The sequence below is a fragment of the Cavia porcellus genome, unplaced genomic scaffold (assembly GCF_034190915.1).
Source record: "Cavia porcellus strain 051 isolate PalLab524CR breed Dunkin Hartley unplaced genomic scaffold, mCavPor4.1 scaffold_2, whole genome shotgun sequence".
NCBI classification, from domain to species: Eukaryota; Metazoa; Chordata; class Mammalia; order Rodentia; family Caviidae; genus Cavia; species Cavia porcellus.
Window position 1 is genome coordinate 68413213 of NW_026947485.1, and position 26378 is coordinate 68439590.

The 26378-nt window shown below is 36.9% G+C and overlaps 2 protein-coding genes across 2 annotated transcripts in view; one reads left to right on the forward strand and one right to left on the reverse strand.

The window, feature by feature from the left end:
* The window catches only part of Znf804b (zinc finger protein 804B), a 516344-nt gene that overhangs the window by 469102 nt on the left and 20864 nt on the right, over positions 1–26378 (reverse strand). The gene's annotated exons all lie outside the window — the stretch shown is intronic.
* Tex47 (testis expressed 47) lies at positions 7743–9364 on the forward strand. Its single transcript, XM_063234826.1, has 2 exons — positions 7743–7815; positions 8353–9364. Exon 2 carries the CDS (start codon positions 8462–8464, stop codon positions 9215–9217), a length of 756 nt encoding a protein of 251 aa, XP_063090896.1. The 5' UTR covers positions 7743–7815; positions 8353–8461; the 3' UTR covers positions 9218–9364.

Sequence of the window (26378 nt, forward strand, 5' to 3'; positions counted from 1 at the left end):
ACCAACATATCTACTGATTTTTTTTAAGTTCTCATGACTTCTATAATATGCATCTGTGACACTTAATCTTGTCATTTTGACCGGATTAACCATTAGAGTTGTGATTGGATTGCAAAGTATATGACTTCATCAATGGAGTGGGTTCATATCATGGTTAGTGGAGCCTATCTGGAGGAAGTGGGTCATGAGGCATGACCTTGGTGAATATATCTGGTCCCTGGTCTCTTCCTTAGGGGCTCTTTCCCTCCTGCTTCCCAAATGTCATGAGTTGAAGAGCTTTCCTCTGTCATGCCCTTATGCCATGATCTTTCTATATCAGAGCCAGCCAACCATGGACTGACACCTCTGAAACCAGGAACCAAACTAAAACTCTCTCTATTAACTTGTGGGTATCAGGCACTCTCTGTCCTGGCAACAGAAGCCAGCTAATATAGTATCTTCACACTGTAGTGTTTGTCAGTAACTTTATTTAGTATCACAAGTGCCTAGAAGAAGCTGTACTTATCAAAGAGTAGAAAGATTTTAAGCTCATGATTCATATTGTCAAATTACTTTCAAAAACAGTTGAATCAATTTACTCCTTTAACTGCAGAGGATAAGAGAACTTACTAGAAAACTGAAAAATTCGTAAAGGGTTCTTGGTAAATTCTAGTACAGCAACACTTCATTTGTCAAACATTTTCAAGTTCAAACTATGCAAAGAGCAAAATTAGAAAAAAAAAATTGCTCTGTTTATAATTTCGCTTGACAGTTGAGACAAAAATATGACTTGAAAAAACCTATATAGGTGACAGTGAGTCACGTGTTGTGTCTTGCCACAGACACAAAGGGGTGGTGATATCTCAGATCTGAGGGCCATTACTGCCCAAACTTTTAGCAACAAAAGGTAAAAAAGAGACCAAGAAAAAAGACCTCAGTAAGTGTACTGCCAGCAGTCTTTATGGGCGGAGACTTCCTTTCCAAAAAATAACAGTCTTCCCCCTCCTCCATCTTCTTTCTGGTCTCCAGTATTCCAGGAAGCCAAATCAAAGTAAAATACTTGTAATTTTTTAAAATTTTACTTACTATATTGTTTTTTGATATTTAATGTGCTATGTTTATTGCATTTAAATTAAATTTTAGGGGGTATGTCTACAACCTAGAGCTTTTAACTTTGTGTTAAAAATCTTGGGAAATCGAATTTATAATGTAACTTTGGCCCACAGAGACAATTATTTGGTTTCCCATTATTTCTCATAAGAAAAATATGCACAATCGTTGAGCTTTTTGATGTCTGAGCACAAATCTGGTATGAACTGACTTTGATAACTGTGATAACTTCCCATCTCCAATCCTTCTGCTCTTCACAGGAAACTTTTTTAAACCACAGTCATGTTTACAGATACTCAGGAAATTCCAGTGATCTCTTTATAACCCACAGAAAACTCACACCGCTGAGTACAGCAGTTCTCCACAAATTGCTTATAACTTGCTTTGTTCCTCCCCTCCCATTCCTCCTCCCCCCTCACTCACTTATCAGCAATTCTACTCATGGCAAATACATGGCTTAAGGTTCATTCAGGCTAATTAAATAAAACCAGAAACTGGCTGTCTTAAAAAAGTCTCCATTAGCAGATCCTAATAACCACATAGGGTTAAGTCACTGGGAGTGGCCTCTTCTTCCTTAAATAGAAATATATAGGAAGAGTGCAAGAATATTTGTCAAAAATACAAATTCATGAGCTCAGTTAGATAAATTTCTGTTACTGTTAACAAGATACCTGACATGGTCAGCTTTGTAACAGTGAAGGTTTGTGTGTTCTGGCCCATGATTTTGGAATTTTCAGTTCACTGTTGGTTGGCTACATGTTCTCAGGCTGCAGCAATGCAGTATATGGCGGTATGTGGAAGAGCAAGCTGCACATTTCAGTCAGGCAGGAAGCAGAGAGGAAGAGGAGTGTCTAGGGTTTCCAGTATCCTCTAGATCAGCAAACCCCTAGAGAGAAAAGCTCTCACTAGCCCCTATCATTTGCACCACCATCCAATTACACCCTGGGTAGGAACCAATCCTTCAACATGTGAGTATTTGAAGGGATATTTCAGACTCAATCTAGACCATACACTTTACTTTAAAAGCTACTATTTCAGACACTTAGGGCCTAGACACCAGGATTTTGCAACATAACAAGCCCAAGGGTTCCGTGAGGAACAAACCAACTGTAGCAAGAACAGACTACTGCCGATTTCTTCATGAGTGCCAGGTTTCCCAGATCTGTTAACTTAAGCCCGCTGCTCTGTACATTTCAGTTTACAATGGCTGTTTCTCTGTCTATCCTGATCTCCATCTTCCCTACACAAATCACATCTATTTTACGATGCCTATCTAACTCAAGTACTCACCCTTCTGGCAACATGTTCTTGTTTCAAGCATTTTGTACATTCAGTGTTCACTTTTTATATCTTTACTATGATATTTCTCTTCAGTCCTTTAGTGAACAGTTAAATGAACATGCTTATGGTGAAAAGGAGCATTGCTAACAAAGTAATTAAGCTTTCTTTTTTGAGAAATTTTCCATTGTGCACTGATGCAATAACTGATCTCACACTCATATGTTCTGTTGAATCAGGCATATTTTGTCTACTTGTAGTTGTTAGCCATTTATGTAGAGCATCGGTTCCCTTAGGCTGATCATTTAGGTATACTGCATTGCAAATAAAGTGCAAAGAAGTCACTTAGTGTTGCTTCTCTGTAATATACGAGTGCATAGGGGAAAGGATAAAGTAGATTTGATGCCCCAGGTGCCCTCAAGTTTAGTAACAAACAACTTCACAGTAACAATCAAGAGCCACTCCCCAACCCTGTCCTATGAAGGTTAAGCTTGAGTGAAAACTTTCACTGAGAGTCTCAACAAAAACCAATTGTCCTTTGTATCTCAATGTTTCCTCTTTTAAACTTTTGAGTATATTCATTGTGGAGTGTGGGTACTTACTGCATCTATATCCTTTATATTTGTCCTGCCCTTCCTCACTAAGCAGAGAACATGATTGGTTTGGAATTAACTTTTCCCCTGATCTACTTCCAGGACATGTCAGATTCATTATCCTTAAAGACTCTGAGCTTCTGAGATAAAGGTCTGAGACTGTCCATGTATACATTTTTATAGTGCCATATTATGTGGCACAAAGCAGTCAATAACTTTCAGTCAAATCAGTAGTTAATGATGGTGGTGTACTCTAAGAAAATAGCTTCATGATATGTGTATTATAGAAAACCTGCAAACGTGGCTTACTAAATGTGTTTTATCCTTTTTCCTAACTGATATGTTAAGTGACCTAATCGATATGTTGAGCAATACTCTCCTCTGTAAAGAATTGCAAGAATCTCACCTAATTGATATGTTAACCATTGTTGCCCTCTACAAACTACAGAAGTTGTGCTAAAACAAGCTAACACGGGTTGTTAATCACTGTTAGGCGCTTCTATTCTCTGCTAAAGAGCTAAAGAAAACTAGAATGGCCCATTAATTTACACTTGTTTAAAGTAACCTGCTTGTGTGCAGAGAGATTTGCGTATGAGTTTAACCCTTTACCTGACCTTGACACATAACTGCCATTTTCTGTTCTGTATGGCGCCTTATTGCCTCCCTCTCCCCTCACCTATTTATCTAGGCCATAAAGAATTTGGGTTTCTGGTGACCATCAACCCAGTGATGATCTGTCATAAAATGAGCCTGCCCCAAATTTTAAGAACTGAATTACCGGGAAATACTATGGCCCAAACCCCAATCGGTGCTTTCCTTTTGTTCTGTATGCATCAAATGAGTTAGATATCAGATCTTTGTAAAACTTAAGTTTCAGCTTCTTGTAACTCTTGACCCCTTCGCACCCACTAGCGAAAACGAGCTGTCCTGGGATAATTAACTGTCCACTCTCTTCCCCAAATATTGCTGCAGATGTGCCACTCCGAGATAATGTCAGTCTGTAGGATGGGAGTAATTTGAGAAACACCAGGAATTCCCGAGATTGTCAGAGCTAAGTGGACAGCAATACAGTTTCCAGACTCGGGTCAACAAGTTTGATGGCTCTGCAGGTTTCTTTGTTTCTCCCCCGACCCTTTTCCTCCAGCCTCTTTTTAAAGTCCTTCCTTCAGTCTCTAGGACACAGTCTCCAAATTGGCTCCCGGAGGCTTGTCACCAGGCCTGGAAATAAAGCCTTTGCTACCTAAATTTTCGGTCTCTTGTTTCCTTGGATTTTATACCGAGGCACGAGTTATAACAATGGTAGATAGATTTTGTTGAATCACAAGTATAATGTTGCAGATTTCCTTTAAATTTACTTTATCCAGGCTGTAAGATATATTCCATTTCCATGAGAATTATCATGCCATAAATAGGGACCAAAAGCCATGTGCTCATAGAAAGGGAAGGGATTATGTATCTACTTTTACAGCAGGGACACAAAATAGAGAAATTGAGAAAAGCAATTGTGTACAAAGTACCTAATTACTCCATTCATTAGCTACCGCATCCATAAATTGTGAGCGAATTCCTGTCTACCTCACAGAGGTGAAGATTAAATTGGCCCATGTAAATGTATCCAGTGTATGTCACATGTAAATAGTCTCTCGCTGATATCTAATAATTTTAATCCTTATGATTTACAAAGACAAAAGGATGCCGGGAGTTTGTTTATTCATAAGCATTCAGTCTGAAGAGCAAAACCATATATAAAGTACACAGGAAAAGTAAGATGCACTGTTTAAAATTAGCCAGTGTATATGCATGCATGTATAATAAGCTGAGTATCAAAGTAGCTAAGTAGAATAACTGAAAGATTAGCATCATAAGTTCCTATTCAACTTCTTGTTAGAAGTTTGAACCTGAGCTTGGACAAGTACTCTAAGCGAATCACTCTAAGTGTTCTGTTCAAATCACCATCCAAAGGCTGATAAATAGCCCTTAATAGTTGGAACACAGGACTGTGACATCTGAGTTTCTGAGAGTGTACAATTTTAATTATATATGTCAATCAATCAAAAACTGCCCAAATTGATCGTGTTTCTGTTCTTATCAGGTCAGAATTTTACTCCTGACATTTCACTGTGATTGACGAAAGACCAGAAAACAAGTCAAGTAGCCTTTAAGCCTCTCAGATAGCCATGTGGTAGTGAAACTAAAATTTAAAGGAAGCAACCCAATATCAAGAAACACACTGAGAGATGGAAAACTACGCTGGAAAAACAGAATAAAGATGTAGGAAAAACTATTAATGGTAGTAAAAACTGTTGTTTCTGAGCGTATGAGACCAAACCACATCAAAATATCACAATCACACAATTTTTAATTTCTTGAAATGCCAATTCATGTTTTTAAGACTAACAGAAATTAGGTTTTGTTAAAAAATTATTACTTTTTTAAAAAAGACTAGCTTAGTTGATATGTTACATGGTTGATATTTTACATGTATGTGTATATATATATATATATGTAATGATGAAATATCATTCTTTTTATTGGAGAATCAAAGACACATGATCTATGAAAGAAAAGGGAAACAGAAACCAAACATGGAAAGAAAGATCACCTTTTCTTCCACTTTGAAGGAAAGAATATTTAGAAAGACACATGAAATCACAAGATGTTTGACAGGAAGCACTGATCAAAGACTATGATTTAGAGGGAAGAAGGTGTCAAGGTTGTAACACCAGTGAAGACAGAAATCTTTAAAAAGTAATTCAGAAGTGTATGTTAGCCAAACCTTAACAAGAGACAGAGCAAAGACAGGACAGAAGAACCATGGAACAGTTTTACTTACCTCAAGAGTTAGGAAGCCAAAGAACATGATAGGAATCTGACAGATAAAGTTAATCATCTTGCTTAGAACTCTACTGTACATCATCTACTCTTCTTTGGGCTTTTAGGGAATGTAATTATAATCAGAAAAATTCAACTGAAATGGAGGCAGCACAGTACGAAGTTAATCTTACCTCGAAAGGTAGTCAGTCCTTTGCTGAGTTTGAAAGGAAATTGCTGTAGGTTAAGTCTCATGAAAAGGAAGACTTTCAACTGCATATAAAAGGTTTGTTTGAATTTATACATACAAAAAGGGCTCCTTGATCACCCTGAAAATACCCCTCACTTTGGCAAAGACCAGTGTTAAGTAATAAACCATTTCACTGTATTTCTATATAGTCTCTCTGGCCTAATCCACGACTGAGGATTAGAAATTCACGCTAAAAATCACTCTGGACATGGTGGAGAAAATTCTGATTCTCCCCTTCTTGGCATTCTGTGGTGGAAGGTAGCAATGAGAGCTTTGTAAAATCAGTATCTTTTTCAGCACATGTATCATAAAGCCGTACAGTTTTACACACTAATAGGTGAATTTTTAGGGTGAGGAAATCTAGAGAAATTCTGAGGGTGGAAGATTCTTCAAATTATCCAAATCCAAATAAAGACCTAGGGATATGAAGGAGGTAGTGGAAATCCAAACACCAAATGCATTTCAAAAGAAGTAGAAAGAATATGTAACAGTATAAAGCTAACAGACAATTTTTAGGAAACACGAGGAAGCTGGATATTCGTAAAGAAAACATGTATGATAAGGAGTATACAAATGTATTCACATTTAAAACTTAGAAGGGTACATTACATTTAAGGAAGTCTTGTAAAATGGGGACTACAATTTTAGGATCCTTCTGTGAAGAGAAAATACAAAAATAGGCTTTTTTGTCAATCTCAAGTAACTAACTGCATCTTCCTGAAACCTTTAGGTTGATGACTCCCAATCTGTATCTCAGCTCAGCTGGGAAAGTCTGTGATTAATCAACAGTGCCAATCATGCTTTCTAGAGGTAACAGCAGCGTAAAGGACCAGCGCCTGTCCTCACAGAGAGAATTATAGATGGTGCTGAGTGCAAGGCAAGGAAGTGAAGTCCAAGTTCTACATGGGTACTCAGGACTGCCCTCAGCCAAACCACAAATATAGATTTGGAAAGAAATTACAGGAACCAGGGAAAACAAAAAGCCACGATGAATGAAAGCTGGTGTCAACACTCCGCAAAGCCACAAGGATAAGGGTAAGAACAGGCCTTAGGATCAGTAAAGGTGAGGTTAACACCTCAGGACAGATTTTCTTGTTTCAGGAAATAATAAAGCAAATGACAGCGAAGGATCAAAGTTGATTTTTATGTATTATACAATTAAAGAATTAGTAAATCACCTCTCAGACTGTTTTTTGGGGTAATTTGTCATTTATTTATCTAATGATCATTAGTTTCAATAACACAAACCTTAAAAGACATACTCTACATTTTAGTTTTTCATTAAATGAGTTTTTAATAAGCCCCTTTAAAATAATTATTTACAGCTTATTTGAATGCAATGTACTATTAAAGTTTTCTAAAATTAATGTATATTCACATTGGATTATGTGCCGTAAGTTCTATTTTACAACTTTCTTAGATTCAACATTAATTACACAATTGCAGATATGTGTTCTAGTAGTAATCAGCACGTAAACACAACAGATGAGCTCCACCACTTACTTATTTACCAAAGTTTAGGAAAAAAAATCCAGATCCACCACCTGTCTGACTTAAAATGCACCTAATTAACAGAAAGCCATTCTGGAAGAGAAAGCTTCAGTCCTAAAGTGAGGTGAGATGTTTGTTCAGACACCCTCATTACATTAAGAAAGGACAGTCTTAAGTCCACCCTGCCCTTTAACACATGGGCATTCCGACTCATTATGCCCTATGGAAGTCAGAACCCAGGACCACCTGCCAGAGCCCTGGCAGCTGAAGGCTCCCCTGGAGGACAAGCAACTAGGCCCTGAGGTACAGGTGGCAGAGCACTCAAAGAACAAAAGACATGTTATGTTGATCAGAGCCTGGGGGAGGATATTTTTAAGATCCAGTTAAAGTAGCATAATATTTTTATATAAACCTTAAAAAAAAGCCAAAGAGATACTGATAGGGGAAAAACACAAAGAATCAAAAAAATGTTTTTAAAGAGTTCATTGTCATTATTCAAGTAACACTTATCAACTTCTAGTGTACCAAACATTAAATAAGCTTAAAGTGCTCATAAATTTTTAACTATATAGATCAGTCAAATGTATAAAAGATGTTGGAATACTTCTCACAAAGTGTTAGTCTTAAAAACTTCACAAATGAAGACAATCTGTATTTATCATTACATTATATTTGAAGGGTTTTTTACTAGGATATGTTAGTAATTTCACTTGTAAATGTTAAAATAATCTCTTTAGTTTGTCTTAAAATTCAATTGAAAGACATTATTTATTGATAGTATTGGGAAGAGATTTTCACTGTTCAGTAACATTTATGTTGTATACTCTTTTTTTCTGTCAGAAAGAACAAAAAGACGTCATCACTCAGGGGCTATACTAATAACGTAATTATCACAATATCCTAAAAATTGGAATCATCTGGAAGCTAAAGAAGCTCTGGCCTGGCCTTCATGGCCCAAAACGAAAAGAAGAGCAAAAGGCTTGGTCAACTGGATACTCCTTTACTGACACAGGTGCCCCGTGATAATTACTTGCACCTTCTGGAAAAGAAACAAACACTGCAGCTCAAGAAATTCCTCATCCATAGGATGTTTCTAGTGGCCAACATACAAGCAGACATGGAGAAAAATAAAATTGCTGAATACTATGACCAAGCATTTCAGTCTATTTTAAAATATCACCCAGGAGAAGCATTGACAGGGCTACTGCTCATTTACTCCACTTCCATGCTGCATATCCTCGAATCCTCCCATGAAACTCTTCAGCAAGTCCTCTTAGATTATGTTCGCCATGAAAGGAATGAAACGGAATTCTGGATTCAAAAAATGAAAATTGTCGTCATTTCTCATAACATCCCAACAAGGCTCTTCACACAATGGCATTTTTCAGTAGTAAGAATGCCCATCATGTATCTGGATGACATGACACAGTCTCAGTCTCTGGAGGAGATCATCACAGATTTTTTTACCCGGACTCACCAACTGGCTCTGCGCCTTTATAGGACCCTTAAAGTGGGTACTCAAGGATTAGATAATGATAACCTGCAAAACACTTCACCTGACCTGTTCCCCCCAGAACAAATCATAAAGTATTTATGTAATTCTGAAGAACTCACAGATCCAGCAACCTTCCTGAGCATGTATAATAAACCCTTAGATACCACCTTGGATTCTGAGGTGGTGTGGCCTGTTCCTTCCAGATTCTAGGACTGAGACAGCTACTCCAGTCAGTTCTCTTAAGGAAATAAAACTATTTCTAACATTACTCTTTTTTTCTTTTAATAAAAGGACACTAGAAAATATCTAAAGGTAATACGTTCATCTTTACAGAGTATATATCTATTTATTGTTACTGAACTCAATACGTTATTTTAAGTGGATAAGTCTAATAAAGTCATAATAAGTTTCTTCATTTTTCATGGAACAACTTAATTTTTAAAGACAAGTATATACGTGAAAGGACAAACACAATTTAGATTTTCATTCATTATTTCAACAGTTGACAAACAGCAGCTATCAGACAGCAGAAGTATGGTGTTCTGGTAGGAAACTTGTGAGGCTGCAGTCCAGCATTTGAGTTGTTTGCAACCTAGGAGGCAAACGCATGTAAAATTAATTATGATATGATGTGTGATGTCATATAATTAATGAATTAATACTAAGGGAGTAAGTTGAAAGAGCTCCGAACTCACAGAGGAAATGCTGTAAAATTCTAACATCCAGAACACAAAACCTAACCTTTCAAAATAGTTCCAAAGCTCATATATTCTGGCCTATATGATCAACATTGGGGCCAATATAAAGAACAAACCAGCTTTTTGAAAGGACTAAGAAATAATGTACATTATCAGATGGAATCATATTCCTTTTTTATGCAGTGTAATTCATTGAGCACTTCCCTACATGACATGTACATACCAGACATTAGGGATACAGCTGATTATTCAGAAGACATATTTCCTGCCATCTTTATCAGCTTATTTCTAAATGATTCCATGTAAGATAAACAAATTACTTTCTCAATTCACTTCCTAAACAGTAATTTTTACAGAAAATAGTAAATATTTACTGTATCAGAAATAATCTCTTTTGTAAAGTTATCTAGTGAATAAAAATTTATGAAGGGAAAAGTCTCTATTAATATATTAGAAATTATAGCACTGTTTCTTCCAAAACTGGCCACTCCAATACACCACAATCCCATATGCTCTTCTTGCAGTATGTCTTTCACACTACTCCCATTTCATTTCTTATGGTGGCTTCTCCGTTTCTTTGCTTAAAATCTGCCTCAATCAACAAAACACGGGAGTAATGAATGATTCCACATGACCTCCAAAATTTAGGCTGAGTCATAAAACTGCCATGCATGTGTTTTTGCTTCCTGTAAATAAACTAAGCAGTTTCCAAGTGGCATTCAACTGCCACTAACATGCACTTCAGGTGATTCTCGACTCAAATTTCCAGTTATCCCTGGATTTCAAGTCACCCCAGATGGCACTGTGTAGGATAAGGTGAGCTTTTCCCACTGAATTGTATTGAAATTCCTGCTCTCAGAACAACATGTGACATTTTTAAGTCATTATGTTTTGGATGGGTGATTATGCAGCATCCCGGAATAATGTTACACATATATGTAAACTTTTTATCATTTATTATTCATTCCACCCTCGTATGCACTTAATATTCACTGGGCAGATGCTACAGGAAACAGAAACATCAACACAACAACCAGAGTTTAGAGGCAGATTTACTTACATTGATGGGAACTGATCGGGATCATTCCCAAAACTTTAAGCCTTGATCTCTGGTGGTGTAGGGCTCATGCAATACGCAGGCAGGAATTATAGAGGCAGAATGGTTTGTCAACTGGGGACTGGTTCTTATAATATGCATCACAGTGACCATTTCTAAGAAACTTAACAGGAACTGAAACTGGAACTATTACATGTGCAACTAACAAACTGAAGCATAGTGGCCAGGGGGCAGGTGGTGAGTTCTGCTACATTTCTACATTTCCCCTTCTAGTTTCCCTGGCAAATCTTTACTGGGCATATTACATGAGATGTTTTTTGAGACAAGTCCCAAATGGAAGAAGTAACATTAGGGTTTTCAGTTGTTCTAGGACAGGCTTTGCCAAGTTTACCAAGATTGTCTTATTACAGAATATTTTCTAAGTTGCTTTTAGGAAGAGATATAATTTTGGACTATTTTGTAACATTACTCTGGCAAGGTAGGAAAGGAGTTAATGTGATCTACAAGAGAATCCAATGTATCTTGGACATTCATCAAATCTTGATCAAGTATTTGACTGATTGTTCTATTCTCTTGAAGCAACTGTCTCTAGAGTTTTTTAAGGCAAAAACCACAGCTAGTAGGATGCAGGAAAGAAAGGGTAAGCTTCCTGAAAAGACACAAAAATCAAGGGGAATAGGTGTGAAACAATCCTGTGAATGATGTCCTCACACGTCAGCCATGCATGAACTAGTTGGCATTCAGAATGACCAGGGAAAAGCTTTGAGTGTGTCATCTCTCCAGTGAGCTAGCTGATCCAGATAAACTTTCCAACAGAGGCTGCAGGGTAAGAGAACAAGAAGTCATCAAGAAGCAAGCCCTCCCTGAAAATCAGCACCATGCACCAGCCACTTGGGCGGGAGCCAGATGCCAACCACTTCCGTTGCACAGGCTGGAAAATAAGAGCAGTCAACTCTCCCCACCCGCTAAGCCACCATGCAATGCAGAGAAACATAGGCTGAAATGATAGCTACTGAGGTATACTACAATTTAGTGCTTGTAGTGTTTAGTGTTTTTAGTTGATTTTGCAGGTCTAAAGCCAGTAGTGTGATCACCTATTCAGAAGATATCAATAGGCAGTGTAGCATTTATGGGGGATCTCCTTCTGAAGTTGGTAGCCATTGTTAATTCCCTATTATCTTGTTTTGAAGTCCTGCATCATTTTCATTGTTTTGGGGGGTTGGGTTTTTATTCTGTTTTGTCTTGTTAAATTTTATTGTATCTGATGGCATGGGCAGCTATTTCAAAGATAATGGGATATATTATGGTAAGCATTTTGGATTTACTATTGTCTAAGTTTGAAGTCCTTTATTGCATTCATTGGTTTGTTTTTATTGGTTCTATTCTTCTATTTTGTTTGATTTTTACTGTCTGAATTTATGGGCAGCTATTTTGAAGATACAAAAGGCACTAGAGGCATTATGTAATCACTGTTGATTTCATATTGTTTTTAAATCTTGTGTCACACTAGTTTGTTTTGATTGGCTTTATTCTGTTTTATTTTGCTTGATTTTATTCTCTTTAAAAATTTAAAAAATTTTCCAGCAGATCTAAGGCTGGATTTCCGAAACTTATAAGATAGTTAATATATTAATTTCCCTAAAAGTTCTATGTTATATGGTTATAGGGTTATATATGTGGTGCACGAATTCCTACAGGTATAACTGATCTTTTAGCTAAACTTTTATGGAGCTAATTACAAAATGCTTCTGTAGAGTTATACTTTATTTTCTCAACTTCTTAGAGTTCATCGCCTATATGCTGTATGTAATTTTTATTTAGTTTTCTCTGTTACAAATGCAGGCCTGTTGTCACTGTCAATGGTCAAGCGTAGGCTATGTAGGGATGATTCTTTACAGCAGGAGCCTACAAACATTTATTGCCTTCTCATCACAGGTAGCAAATACCTCAGGTCAGCCAGACTAGGTGCATATAAGCATTAACACATATCTGTTAGACCTTGTAAGCCTTTACTTCCGTGAACTCTGTCCGTTGGGTGGTGTCACCAATATAGACGCTGAAGCCTGAGCTTCCTGTAGGGTTATGGGGGCCAGCATTGAGACCCGACCTTGAAAAACATATGGTTGGGGCAAAACTGGCTCTGATTACAATGGATCTTCTGGGAGTACCAGACAAGGTTTTTCTGACTGGAGTTGATTCTTCGGTCAACTGGATCCTCGGATAGAAATTAGGCCTCTGGACTGAATTATTCTGAGCAAAAGTTTAGTGTCACTAGTTGTAGGTTTCTAAACAGTGGCTAACAGGAAGATCACCCCTGCAGGAAAGCCTTGGCCAAAATAGCTTTGTCCAAGGTAATCAGAGCAAATCTAGCTCGTCAGACTTCATTCCTAGCACAGTTATTTTCTTCCATAAATAGGGTGTACTCAGCATATATAACAGTCTACAGTTACTTAGGAAATACATATACAGCTTGTGGCATCTGGACAGTTAGGTCTTGGCCTAAGGTGAGCTTATCAACTTTTCGATTGTAAGGACTGGCTGTTAGAGCATGGAGGCAAAAGGGGGTGGCACCTCTTAAAGAAGTGACCCAAGTATTTGCACAAGTAGACCACTGTGCACTCTCAGTGGTCTACTGAGGCAAAGGCAAAGATGGGATGGCTGACAGGAGCCAACAGAAGCCAGAAGAGGGCATTCTTTAGGACCAAGCAGGTGTACCAGCAGGCTTTGGGTGCTAAAAGACTGAGACAATATGTATAGAGGGCAATTGTTACAGTGTTGGCAGCTCAGAGATCTTCAACTAGCTTTACAGGTAGAAGAAGTGAATTTTAGCAGTTTGATGGTCTACTGACCTTATATAGTTTTGAAGCCTCACTGTTTCTTTCCCAGGGGACCATGATGGAGTTGGAATGAACAGAGAAATGGGCTTTCCTGGGCCTAGGGCCTCCTCCAAAATAGTGTGTGTTTCCAAATCCTTGTAGCAATTGAGTAATAGTCCAAAAAGGATGTATGAGTTGGGAACTGCAGAATGCAAGATGATGGCTGCATTGCTGATGGCAAAGAAATCTTGCCCACAGTGACTAACAGTGTACCAGGCTTATGTGTGGCTGCATGTCTGTCTGCACTTCCTGTGACATCTTAACAGCAACAGGGGTTGTGGCAAGTAAGCATGGTTGATGGTCAGGCCCAGAGGCAAGTCTTTAGCTTGCACTTCTGGAAGGAGAGTTTTCATAACTTCAAGATTCTGATTATCCATCTAAGGTTGTTCTTCCTCTTGAGGAACTGTCAAAGTTTGTTTCATTGCCTAACAGGAAAGTCACAAGTTTGCCCCAACTTTTGCAATGACCATAGGTTTTGGGAGACCCAAAGCTATAGGTGTTAGCAGAACTTTGGCAGCTGATGCCAAGGCAGATTTCTCAGGAACACTAGGCCTCTTTTCCTTCTTCTTTTTTATTTTTTCTTTCAGATGCAATAAGTGGTTTGGTTTCATTTTTAACTCCATAAAAGCCCTTCTACCTTCTTCCTGCAGTCAGGGACTGTGTGTTTTGACTAATTAGTTCCCATCTCTGACTTCCTGCATATGTTTTGTATACCACTGAATGATGTAAACAGACAAAAGAGTGGGTGCCCCTCAGAGATACAGACTATTCAGATGGTGGCCTCACTGCAGTCCTCACAGGGACTTAGGCACAACTTAGCAAAGGAAAATATGAGGTCTACATTATGCTGTATATCAACTGCCAAGGAGCCTCAGGTGAGGGTTCAAACAGCCACCACAACCAGTGCATCCCAGGATTGGTGCACAGACATAGCAGCCTATTGCTTATCTTATCTAGTCCACTCACTTACATGTTCACTTAAGAGGCACTCAGAAGTTAAAACATTACAACCTCCTTCCCTCAAGGATGGTCCTAACAAGAAGCTACCAATCTCTCCCACTTGAGCTGAGCAGAACTGACAGACTGAGGTACCCCTAGAGGTCTTCCTCGAATCAGGCAGGCAGGTAGATCAACAGGCAGAAACTGCATCCTCCTTCATTTGCAGTCCAATGAGAGTCACTCCAATGGGGAGGCAACAATCCTCCTTCAGATCACTGAGGGGACTCAAGAAATCCTGAGGGCACACCTTCTTCTTGTGACCTGAAGACATCCTTGCTCTGTTCTCAAGGGCCAGGGCTGGTAATCAAAGAGATGAGCATGGTTGGTCTTCCCATTTGACACACTAGATGTAACGGCAAGCAAAAACACTGAAACAACACCCAAGATTTAGAGGCAGATTTACTTATGTCGATAGGTACTGATCATGATCATTCCCAAAATATTAGGCCCTGATCTCAGGTGATCTGGGATTAGCAAGCAGGAAGTACAGGGGCAGAATGGCTTGTCAATTAGGGATTGGTTTTTATAATATGCATCACAATGACCAGCTTGAATGACCAGCTGCTTTTAAGAAGCAAAAGTAACAGGAACCATAATTGAAACTGTTGCCTGGCCAACTAATAAACTGAGGTATACAGGCTGGTGGGGTGTGAGTCCTCCACTATGAATAATTATTACCAGTGGGCTAACTGTTGGACTAGTCACTTGATACATAAGCAGCAGTAAGATGTGCATGCAACACACTGCCTAGCACAGATCTTCTACTGGTCTGTAGTAATTTCTGGTTCATTTCTAGAAATGAATTTAGCCAAACAATAGCATTAACAATCACAATTCCTTTTGGAGGATGTTTTTAGGGAAAAAAATCTGAATGATTGCTGATTTAATTAGCACACTGTAATTTTATTTTTTTAAAGAGACTAAAACAAAACAAAACAGAACAAAGCAGATAGAACCAAACAATGCAGACAACAGATTTCAAAACAAGACAAAAGGAAATCAACAGTTGCTACCATAATGTCTTGTTTTCTTTGAAATAGCTGTCCATATCTTCACAGACAATGAATTCAAACAAGGCAAAATAGTATAAAACTGATCAAAACAAAAGAATGAAAGCGTTACAGGCCTTTAAAACCAGCCAATAGGAAAATCAACAATGGCTATCATAATGTCTCCTGTTCTCTTCAAAATAGCTATGACTTTAATGTAAAGAATTCATGAAGTCTTAGCTTTGAAAATAACTAGAGCATAAACAAAGTGACAACTTATTTTGTCAATTACGCTTTTTAATGAACACAGTAGAAAGAATTTACTCAAATGAAAGTTATCTCTTAGTCACTTTGGGAAAATCATTTTGTGGCTTGTTTATGGTTGCTGAATGAAGGGATTTTATAATCTTAAATCTTAAATATTTTACATTTAAATTTTGATAGCCAAATAGTATATACTCTAATTTAATTAGTAATATTAATATTCAATTTCACTTGCATAAATATTATAATCACTCTCAAATAAACAATTACTGTCACTGAACATATTAAAGAGTATGGTACTGCCCCTAAGGAAAAGCACAAATTGTTTTGAGCAGCAGGTATATTACTGAGATACTGGTATAGCCTACTGAAACAGTGTTTAAAGGACACTCATTTACTTGAGCATGCTTTGGTTGTATTTAGTATCATTCAGCATCCTATATTCATTCATACCTTACAAGTAAAATTTAAGTTGATGAAGTTCAAAGATGTGAGTCACTGAAATTTATAGTCATTGGAGAATTTCCAACACAATGAAAATTATAGTTTCCTTAAAATAAAACTTCAAATAAAGCCAGTAAACAGAAGTTAATGAAATGAGAAAAACAAGTATTTAATTCTGTAAACACACATTCAATATCTATATGATAGTAAACATACAACATATACAAATTCATTCACATAGACTTTCATAATGGTGCAGGCAGATCCAATCCGGCTCTTCATTTGGTGTACGTGTACGTGTTTCCAAGAGCAGTAAACTGCCTTCGTGATGATCTATGCTCATTTCAGACTTTCAGGAAGGTTATAGATTTCTCAAATAGTTGAAATAATATTTGAAAGGAAAAACTCTCTCAAACTGAATTCTAAAATGCTGCTATCTTCATTTTAACATAAGAAACATTAGTTTTTTTCATGAAGCACTATTGCTTAACCCAAATAGATTTTGACAATCAGTAACTTTATTATAACTTTAGCAACACAAAACCACAGTTCAAGTAATTTAAACCTACCTCTAGTAGTACAATACCCTTAGTCTGCCCAGAGGTGTAGAAATGAGATAGTCTATCACTTCATATCGCAAAATACCTTCAGATTACTTTATATTGTATTAAATAACTTAATGTAGAATTAGAGTTCTCCCTCTTGTGGTCAGTTATTTAAATTTTCAAATTACCTGTTGATAGGATTGACATAATATATGCATAGATTTTAAGAAGAAATGAATAGAAGCTCCTAAAACACCTTTCATATAATTCCTTTACACCCTGTGTTCTGCAGGTGAAAAATCTGGCCCCAAAGACATTAAAGTGTTTTACAAAATCATTTGTCAATAACACAAGTCTCATTATACTTCACTATATTTATTATACAAGTCTTGATTCCTCTCTAAGGTATTCTTTAAAAAATTGTTCCTGAACTCTCTTGTTCTCATTATTTTAGAATTTTTAAATTCTATTATAAGCATTCTTTTTAAATGCAAGGAAAATACATTAGCTGTCTCAATGTTAATTTGCTGTATAAATCTTTTATTTCCCTTCTCTGCATTTTATGATACTTTCAAAGATTGAGCTTAATACTTATTATTTGATTATTTGTATTGCTGTTAACTCCTAATTCTGAGTGGACTCTAGATTCATTAGAAAAATTACTGCTGGCATGTTCCTAACCACAACATAAACTTGAAAAAGACTTTCCTTATAATTTAGACCAAATATATTTGACTTGACAAATAGTAACAAAGCTGAAACAAGACAAGTCCATTTTTAACTAATGTAAATATGTAAAGAATTGGTTCACCTAACATTTTCAATCCAAAAGATCAGCTTCTATCCCCAAAGAGGATAAGAAAGAGGATAATAGTGTTATCAAGGTGTTCTTCCTTATTCCCTCTCTCTAATCTAGACAGTGCTGTGAACTCAATTTCCACCTAAGAGCTAATGATTTCCAGCAAATGTTTATGCCTTCATATACTCATTTAATGAATATTTATGTACTTCACAACTGTTTTGTTTTCATTGCTGTTTAGGCTTTGGAAACCATGGCAAAAAACGACAAAGTCCATGTTTCCAAGAAGCATGTTTTCTAGAAGAGGAAACTTCAATAAACAATCAGAGGGGACTATTTCAGATACTTTTATGTGCTGTGTGGAGAGGGGAACAAATCATACAATTGACAGTGACTGATGGGTCCACGGTACACACAATGGTCAGTGCAGGCTTCTTAAGAGTAGTAAGTTATCTCCAAACTGAGACCTGACAGAGCAGAAGCATCACCCATGTCAAGACATGGCAGGAAATGTCAGAATATTCTGGAAGAGACAGCAGGAGCAAGTTCAATATTTTTAAAAGACAGAAAGAGGACCAGAGTAGCTGAAGAGCTATGTAAAGAAGAGAGGGCAGCCAGGGAGGTAAGACCCAGTGTAAAGAAGAGGGAGGACCAGAAGTGTTAGACACGCGGTGTAAAGAAGGGAGAGGCCAGGGTGTGAGATGCGGGCCTGGATGGTCATGGCCAGGAGGATGGATTTCACGGTTTGGATCATTATCACAGCAGACCTCTGTGCTTTAGTTTCTGTGTAGAACCCTCTCAAAAAGCTGCAGTGCATCCTCCTTTCCTTTTGGTCATGGCCTTCTTTCCTTATGGTTAAGTGCCATCTATTTCCCAAGGTATTTCAGGGTCAGGCCCTGTTTCCACGCCCTACTTGAGCATCTCTCTCATTCCAAATCCCTCCTCTTCTCACTCTTCTCCCAGTCTAGCTGCACCTTCATCAAAGAAAAAGACAGTTTAGCTGAAGATTTAAGCGGTTTGTGGGTCAAACTGAAGAACTGAAACCATTTTCTGAACTTGGTAGAACATCTGTTTGATTCTTTACCTTTCCACACCTCAGTTTCATCTGAAAAACACAAAAAAGTGTGATAACAGGATCTACATTTTGAGACTGGATATATGTACTACATGAAAGAGCGCTGTAAAAATCCTGTCATACTGAAAGGTCTCCAGAAATGTTTCTGCTCCAATCAATATTCAATGGCTTCCATTTTATCCCTGGATAAAAAGCAAAATTGTATCATGATCTGCAAAGCCTCAGTCCTCTGATCCTTGTTTACTTAGCTACCCCCTCATGACTGCATGGCTTTCCTCTGCCCCTTTACTCAGTTCTCTGTTTTTCTACCCATGCTTCTTGGCTTTGAACATCCTTTTCTTTCTGTCACAAAAACTGCACTTATCAATCAAACCTTAACTCAGGATCTTAGAAAAATTATGCCTATAATTCAAATTTTAATTCTGGGAAGCCCGTCTGTGGCCCTCAATCACATTCTAACAGTTTTCTATCCTAAAGTCGTTGTTTATTTGCACATTTATCTCTCCACCAAACTGAGAGCATTACCATGGGATTTTTTGTATGTTTAGTGCTTCATCAGAAAAATATATAATACCTGTGTATATGTATGTATAACATATATGTATATATGTACACAATATATGTATACATGTGTGCATATGTATGTTATATACACATAAATAAAAAATATAGAGTGTAAAAAGTTCTTCCATTGATTAATTTTACTTTTATCAAAATTATTGTGCAATCTCAGTATATATTAAAGTGTTCCTATGTAACTGTGTTTTTGCCATTTTTATAAAGCATTTTTATAAACCATTTTTAAAAGGCAAATGTCAAAACACAATAGTTTCATATATTAACTTCTTTTACTCTAATAACTTCTATTCTGTTTGCAAGAATACCAAGATTATATTCTAGAAGTGATCCAAATGAAATTCTATATTTATGTAGTATTATTGACTGAGTCAAAAGCCAAGTACAGAGGCATTTCCATTTTGTTGAGTCAAAAAATACTTTTTGGGGAATATCTGAGCAAAGTACTAGTAAGTCACAAAAGTTTTTATTCCATAAAAATATACTTCATTTTTGTTGCTCAAATCCTTGTTTTACTACACATTTTGACCTTCTTTTGAGACATATGCTTCACAACAGTCATATCCATCTATTTGCTAAGATGGATAACTTTGCTTTGGTCATTTTATGAGCATAAATTTGATACTATTTAAATTATATGGTTCAACAATCCAGATAAAGTAAGAAATATTACAAAGAATCAATGACTAAGGGAGATCTCATCTTATCAAAAAGCTTTTTGCAAAGTCAGGCATGATGGTGCAAGTATGTAATCCTAGCATCTGGAGGCTGAGGCAGGAGAATCACAGTGAGTTCAAGACCAGCTTGGGCTACATAATGAGTTCAAGGCCATCTTGAAATACTTTACCATATTAGACCCTGAGTCAAAAAGTCTTTAAAAAAGACTTTTGCACAGCAAAACAAATCATCAACAGAGTAAGGGAGTAAAGAGACAACCCACAGAATGGGAAAAAATTCTGACAGCTCTTCCTCAGACAAATGACTAACATCTACAATATATAAAGAACAGAAGAAAATCAAACCACCCAAATTTAAACACCTAACCTAAACATGGGTATCTGAGATGAATACACACTTCTCAGATGAAGAAATACAAACAGTAAGTAAATATATGAAAAATGCTCAACATCACAGGTCACTTGAGAGATTCAAATTTAAAAAACAATGAGATTTCATATCATTGCAAAAAGAAAGCTTGTTACTAAGAAATCAATCCATAAGAAATGCTGCAGAAGCTATAGCAAAAAAGGAACCTTTTCCCACTGTTGGTGAGAGTGTAAACCACTGTGAAAATCAGTGTGGAGATTCCTAAAAAATCTACGAATAGAGGTTCCATGTAACCAGCTATTCCCCTTCTAGGTATCTTCCCAAAAGAATTAAAAGTATCCCCCTATAGCAAAATATGCACCCCATATTTACAGCTGCACAGTTTGTAACAGCTAAATCTTGGAAACTGCCCAAATGCCCATCAACCAGTGAATGGATAAAGAAGACATGCCTGGGTGAGAGATTTAGTTCAGCAGTTTAAATCCCTGCCTGGCAAGCACAAGGTCACGAGTTTGACCCCCAGTACCAAAAAAAAAAAAAAAAAAAAAAAAAAAAGAAGAAGAAAAGAGAAAGACACGCTTTCATTATATAGTGGAGTACTACACAGCCACAAAGGATAAAGTTGAAACATTTCTAGGTCAATGGATGAACCTTGACATCATCCTCTTAAATGAAAAAAATTGCATACATGTGTAAATATCACAGTCTCTTAATGTGAAACAGGAATAAATGCTTCAAATGGGAAGAGGAAGGAAGGGGAAAAATGAGAAAAGAAGGACAAAATTGAAACAAAGCTTTGTAAATAAGGATGGGAAGAGGGGCTGAAGAGAGGGAAGGGAAAAAGAATCAAAATAAACTGTATATAGGTGTTAATTCCTTGTGATAAATGTGATTGTTATGTACATCTAAATTGTATCAATAAACTTAACTTTAAATAGATTGCATGATTTAAATTTCTTCTTCAACTTTTCTAAAAACATCAATGCACTTGAAAGACACATTTAAAAACACTGTTAACTGTAAAGTCTTGATTTATGAACAACATGTTGAAATATACTTGTATTTTAGTAAAACTGACTACAGCATAATGATCTCCTTGAAGTTCTTCTGCCCAGCTCATACTATACTTTATAGCTTCTCAAAATCAAAAATAATATACAGACTATCCTATGACTAGACTTCTTTCATAATAGTTAAAAACTAAATGTAATATTTAAATTCATGGCATCTTCCCTTGTTATCCTATGCTGAAAGTGACATTTCTTGATCACATATTCTGTTACAGTGAAAATCAAAATGGAAAAAAAGCAAAAAGAATATTTAAGTGAGAAGAATGATCTTCAGCCCACACTGTCTCTATCACTAACTCATTACACACTCGTGAACAAGTGAGGTTCTTTCAAGTCCTCTGGTCTTTGACACTGCAGAATCCAAAGCACAACACAGAGAAGTCCAAGAAGCCCCTGAGCTATTGGCCAAAGGTGTGTTTGAACGGAGCACTTTAAATATTTTTAACAGCCAGCTATTCAGAGGATAGGACTAAGGTTTTTCTGTTGAAGTTCAAAAGCCTGAAGATTAATTTAATCACTGCTCCACCCTATTAGAGTACTACAAGCAACAGCAACATTTCTTCTCAAAAAACATTTGTCTTCTTTATATCCATTTTAGTACAAAATGGATAGGAAACCCCCATACCACAAATCTATACAGCTAATAACTAATAACAAGCTTGGTAGCACCATGCAGTCAAACAAACTAAGAAAAATGAGACTTTTTAAAGGTTAATGGGAAGTCATGAAACATATTACACTGGGCATAATCAGACTGGTTTTGCTCAACTGGAAAATGGAAGATATACAAATACAGAAGAATTTACAAAATTGGCTTACAATGGCAGTCCACAGAGCCAGGTATGAAAGAATGCAGAAGGTGTGTCTCAGCACTGGAAATCAGAAGGATCCAGTCAAAAACCAGGAGCTCTGTGTAGTGTCCGTTCAAATCCGTATCAAGAGGCTGAATGGTCTGGGCTGGAAGGCACAATATCAGTCCAAGGTAAAGGTGACAAGCTTCCCTAGGATGAGTCTTCCACACCCAGAACTATATGCTGAGCCAATTTAGGTGGGTGGTTTTTAGTCAAGTTGACACTATCACACACAGCAAGGAACATCGTGGTACAGACAGGTTCCTTATGAAGTTACTGCAACTGTCCTAATAAAAGATGCTAATAGTTGAACTAAGTTTATTACCATGGAAATTGATTAAGGTTACAAATTTAAGAGATAATCAGGAGGTACACAACCCTAGGTTAAATACCTCAAAAAATGTCAAATTTATTAAGTTTCTAGTTTACCCAAAAAATGGCACTATTCCTCAGATAGAAAAAATTATACTGGATTTGTACAGGAATAATTTTATTTGATATTTTTACTACTGATATTCCTTTATACACATATGTGTATATTATTAATTAAAACATGGTATTTCCATTATTGATGGAAAAGTATAAATCACATATTAAATTTCATTCTTTATTAAGATAGTTACATACAATACTAATACACATTTTTTGACATAAAGAACTTCTAAGAAAATTGAATTAAAGAACTTAGAGAGGTTACCATAAACTTAGCTAAAGGAAAAACTGTCCCAAAAACTATTCTAAGTATTGTACAGCAACTCCCACATCTCCCCTATAATCTCACATCTTCATTAAGTGAAACCACGAAGAAAGTCAGCAGCGGTAAGTCTAATTCCTTCCTTTAGATGAATAAAAGAATTTAAAACATTCATTCCACAGTTACCTACTGACCACATCGTATATCCACAGTCATGTGCTGAGGACCACGGATAAACAAGCACACAGAACACTCCACACACAGCTCCTCAGTGCATGGTGTACCATCTAGTCCCTTTGTGATGAAAGCTTAGATGAAAAAGTGGGCTTTGATAATCAGATTTCAATGCACTGCCTCTTAAAAGAACATAATAGGCATTGAACTTTATTCTCTGTCTGCATTTAGTTACTCAGAAAGTATAGACTGAAAGATTATCAAGCAATTTGTCAGGCATGGTGGATACAGTCATAAGCAAAGTAAGCATAATTTCTACCTTAAAAATAAAGTTTTTTTCCTTTCATCCTGCAAAGAAAGATGATACCTTTTGCTTGTGGAGGGGGATGAATATATATTCTAGTAAACAAGTGCTCTAAAGCATGAAGACTGAAGGACTCATACTGTGTTGGAGAAACTGAAAGATTTCCCATAAGACAGGTCATGAAGTACAAAAGAGGATCACGATCACGAGAGATGAGGGTGGATACTTAGGGATGGACCCAGATCATGTAACTTTCAATGCTACATAAATATAATGACTTTACTGCAAGAAAAATAGGACAGAGTTTTGCTTTGATCAGAAAAATACTATGATTCCATATATATATTACATAAGGATCACAATTCAGAGTGATTATATATACGTTACATAAGGATCACTCTGAACTGGAAAGAACAGATAAGACAAAGAACCGATTGAAAAGCAACTCGGTATTTACATTGGAGAAGTATTGTCAGCTGAGAGACTATTATAGTAACCAGGGAAAGAGAAGACAGAAGTCTCCACAGAGAAAGATTCCCAGCTTTGTGAAATGGACAGAATCAAGGGACGTATCAGATATCTTGATATTTTGATTGAAAGTAGAGGGTGTGAAGAAGAGAAAGGAGCTCAAGACGAAAAGCCTAGAGGGAGGCCACACTCCCTCCCTGGGGTGAGCAACTTAAGGGGTAGGAGCAGCAGTTTAGGCTGTGCCGAAAACAACGTAGCTGAACCTGAACCTGTTGAATCTAAGATGTCTCAGAATCAAGATGACACTATTCAATAGAAAACTCAGTATACCGGGAGCAGGAAGCAGAGGTTTGAAAATCGGCTTATTGATGGTGACAGGGGTTCAGGAATGGTTCTATTCCTTCACACAAACAGAATGAACAGACAAAAATAAATAAATAAATAAACCACAAAGTCATTCAAAACCCTGTGAAATGTCAACATCTGAAAAAAAAGAGGAACCTAAACAAAATCTAAGATGATGGTACTCAATTTAAATTACACAAAGAAGCCAAAAAGAAAAGGAAATGGAAGGAGTACCACGGAAGCCAAAGGAAAGGAAGACTTTCTAAAGGGAACATTCAGGGACATCAATTACTGCCTCAAAGTCAAGTCAGAAAGATACCAGAACGCGTGGTATTCTAGCTGTACTAGAACATATATTCATCCCCCTCCACAACAAGAAGGTTACTGGTTACTTGGAAAGAGCACAGCTTTGTGGTATAGTAAAGGGAGAAGAAAGACACAGTAGGCCAAGGAGTGTGAACCAAATGAGGAAATAAAAGAAGTGCAAACAGTCTCTCCAAAAGTTTGGCTGTGGACAGTGAATCTGCACAGCAGACTTGGGAACATAAATGTCTTTTCAGTATTCTGAAGTTTTTTACTAGGCAGTTACCAGTATTTCTATCCACTTTCAAACAAGGTACAAGGTTTTACACATTAAATATCTCCAAGTAACTATGTATACCCTTCTGGAGAGCAGTGGTTTCTAAAGAAACTTTCCGTAGATAAATCTTGCACCAATCCCTTGAAGAAAGCCAGCTTCCCAGGAAGCAGGTTTACAGTATCTTTCAATGATTTAATTTATATTTCCATGGTCTTGAAATCATAGTTGATTGTAAATTATGTTATATGCTTTCTATACTTCATGGCTTGACCACACTGAATTTAAATTTGTAAAAGCTAGCCCTTACCCAGGTTACTCCCTTTTCTGTCCATTTCACAACGTGCTAGAAAATTACTAATTACAATCAAATCTCAATTTTCCAAACTAATGACTTTAAAGAGCAATAATGCATAATCCAAAATGATGTGAGTTCATGAACCATTTATCTCTGTAATGTATATTCATTAAACTTGACTATCTTACATAGCATTTATAACAAAATGCTAAGGCATTTCAACTGAAATGACTCAAGAGGACTTGGGAAGTTACTTATTTCTCTCTTTTTGCTTCTTACTATAAATTATTGCTCACATCACCTTTTACACTGAATTAACTCCTTAAACACATCATATTTTTGAGGATGGAGAAGGGTGATGAAGTTCCATCTACTCCTTGAAGCATTTCTTTGTTATTGTAAGAATTCTCTATAGAGAAATATATCTCTTCATGTGCCTCTTTGAAATTTTTCATTCAAGAAAGTAAAGGCATTAAGGAAAGAAATACATTTATCCACCCTCTCCTTCAACGGTGACTAACATCTCTTTTTAAAACTTATTCTTCATTGTGCTCGTATCAGCAGTACATATAATCAAATGTGTGCTTTGTTAGGCCTTACCATCATCTCTTAGACATTACACATTAAGAGAGCACACAAATACGAGAAGTCAGGGAAGCTCTGATGTAGTGATTTGGAGTAAACAGAGCCTTTCGTAAAATCACAGCACTAACTGACAGGAAGGCAAAAGCCAGATAGAAGCCAAATATCTCTAATGAAGATGACTTCCAGTTGATCAGCATGAATAAAATGGTTACATAAAAGGAGTTCCATGTGCTTGTTTATAATTATAGACAGACATAGTAGTAGTGTGTATGTTCATGCATGTGTGTATGTAAGTGGGAGAACCAAAGATTGAACTAACAAAGTTTGCTAGTCACACAGTACAAATCATTGTATAAATTGATGCAGCCCACTTCTCTACCAACCATGCCATCCCCACGTGTGGGCACAGACTGGACCACTCTGTCACTCCTTACTACACCCTCCTCCCTTTCTCTACCTGTCTTCTATGCTCTGCTACACACACACTCACACACACACACACACAAACTACAACTGCTATTTATCAGAAGCAGTAACAGCCCCTATGTATGGTGGCAAATTGCAAAGGTAAAGCAATCATCAGAGATGAAAGATCATCTTAGACCAGCAGAGTAACAGTCGCCTCAGATTCTGACT

Excerpts from the sequence above, each read along its gene's own strand:
- Tex47 (XM_063234826.1), top strand. The coding sequence starts at position 8,462 with ATGGCCCAAAACGAAAAGAAGAGCAAAAGGCTTGGTCAACTGGATACT.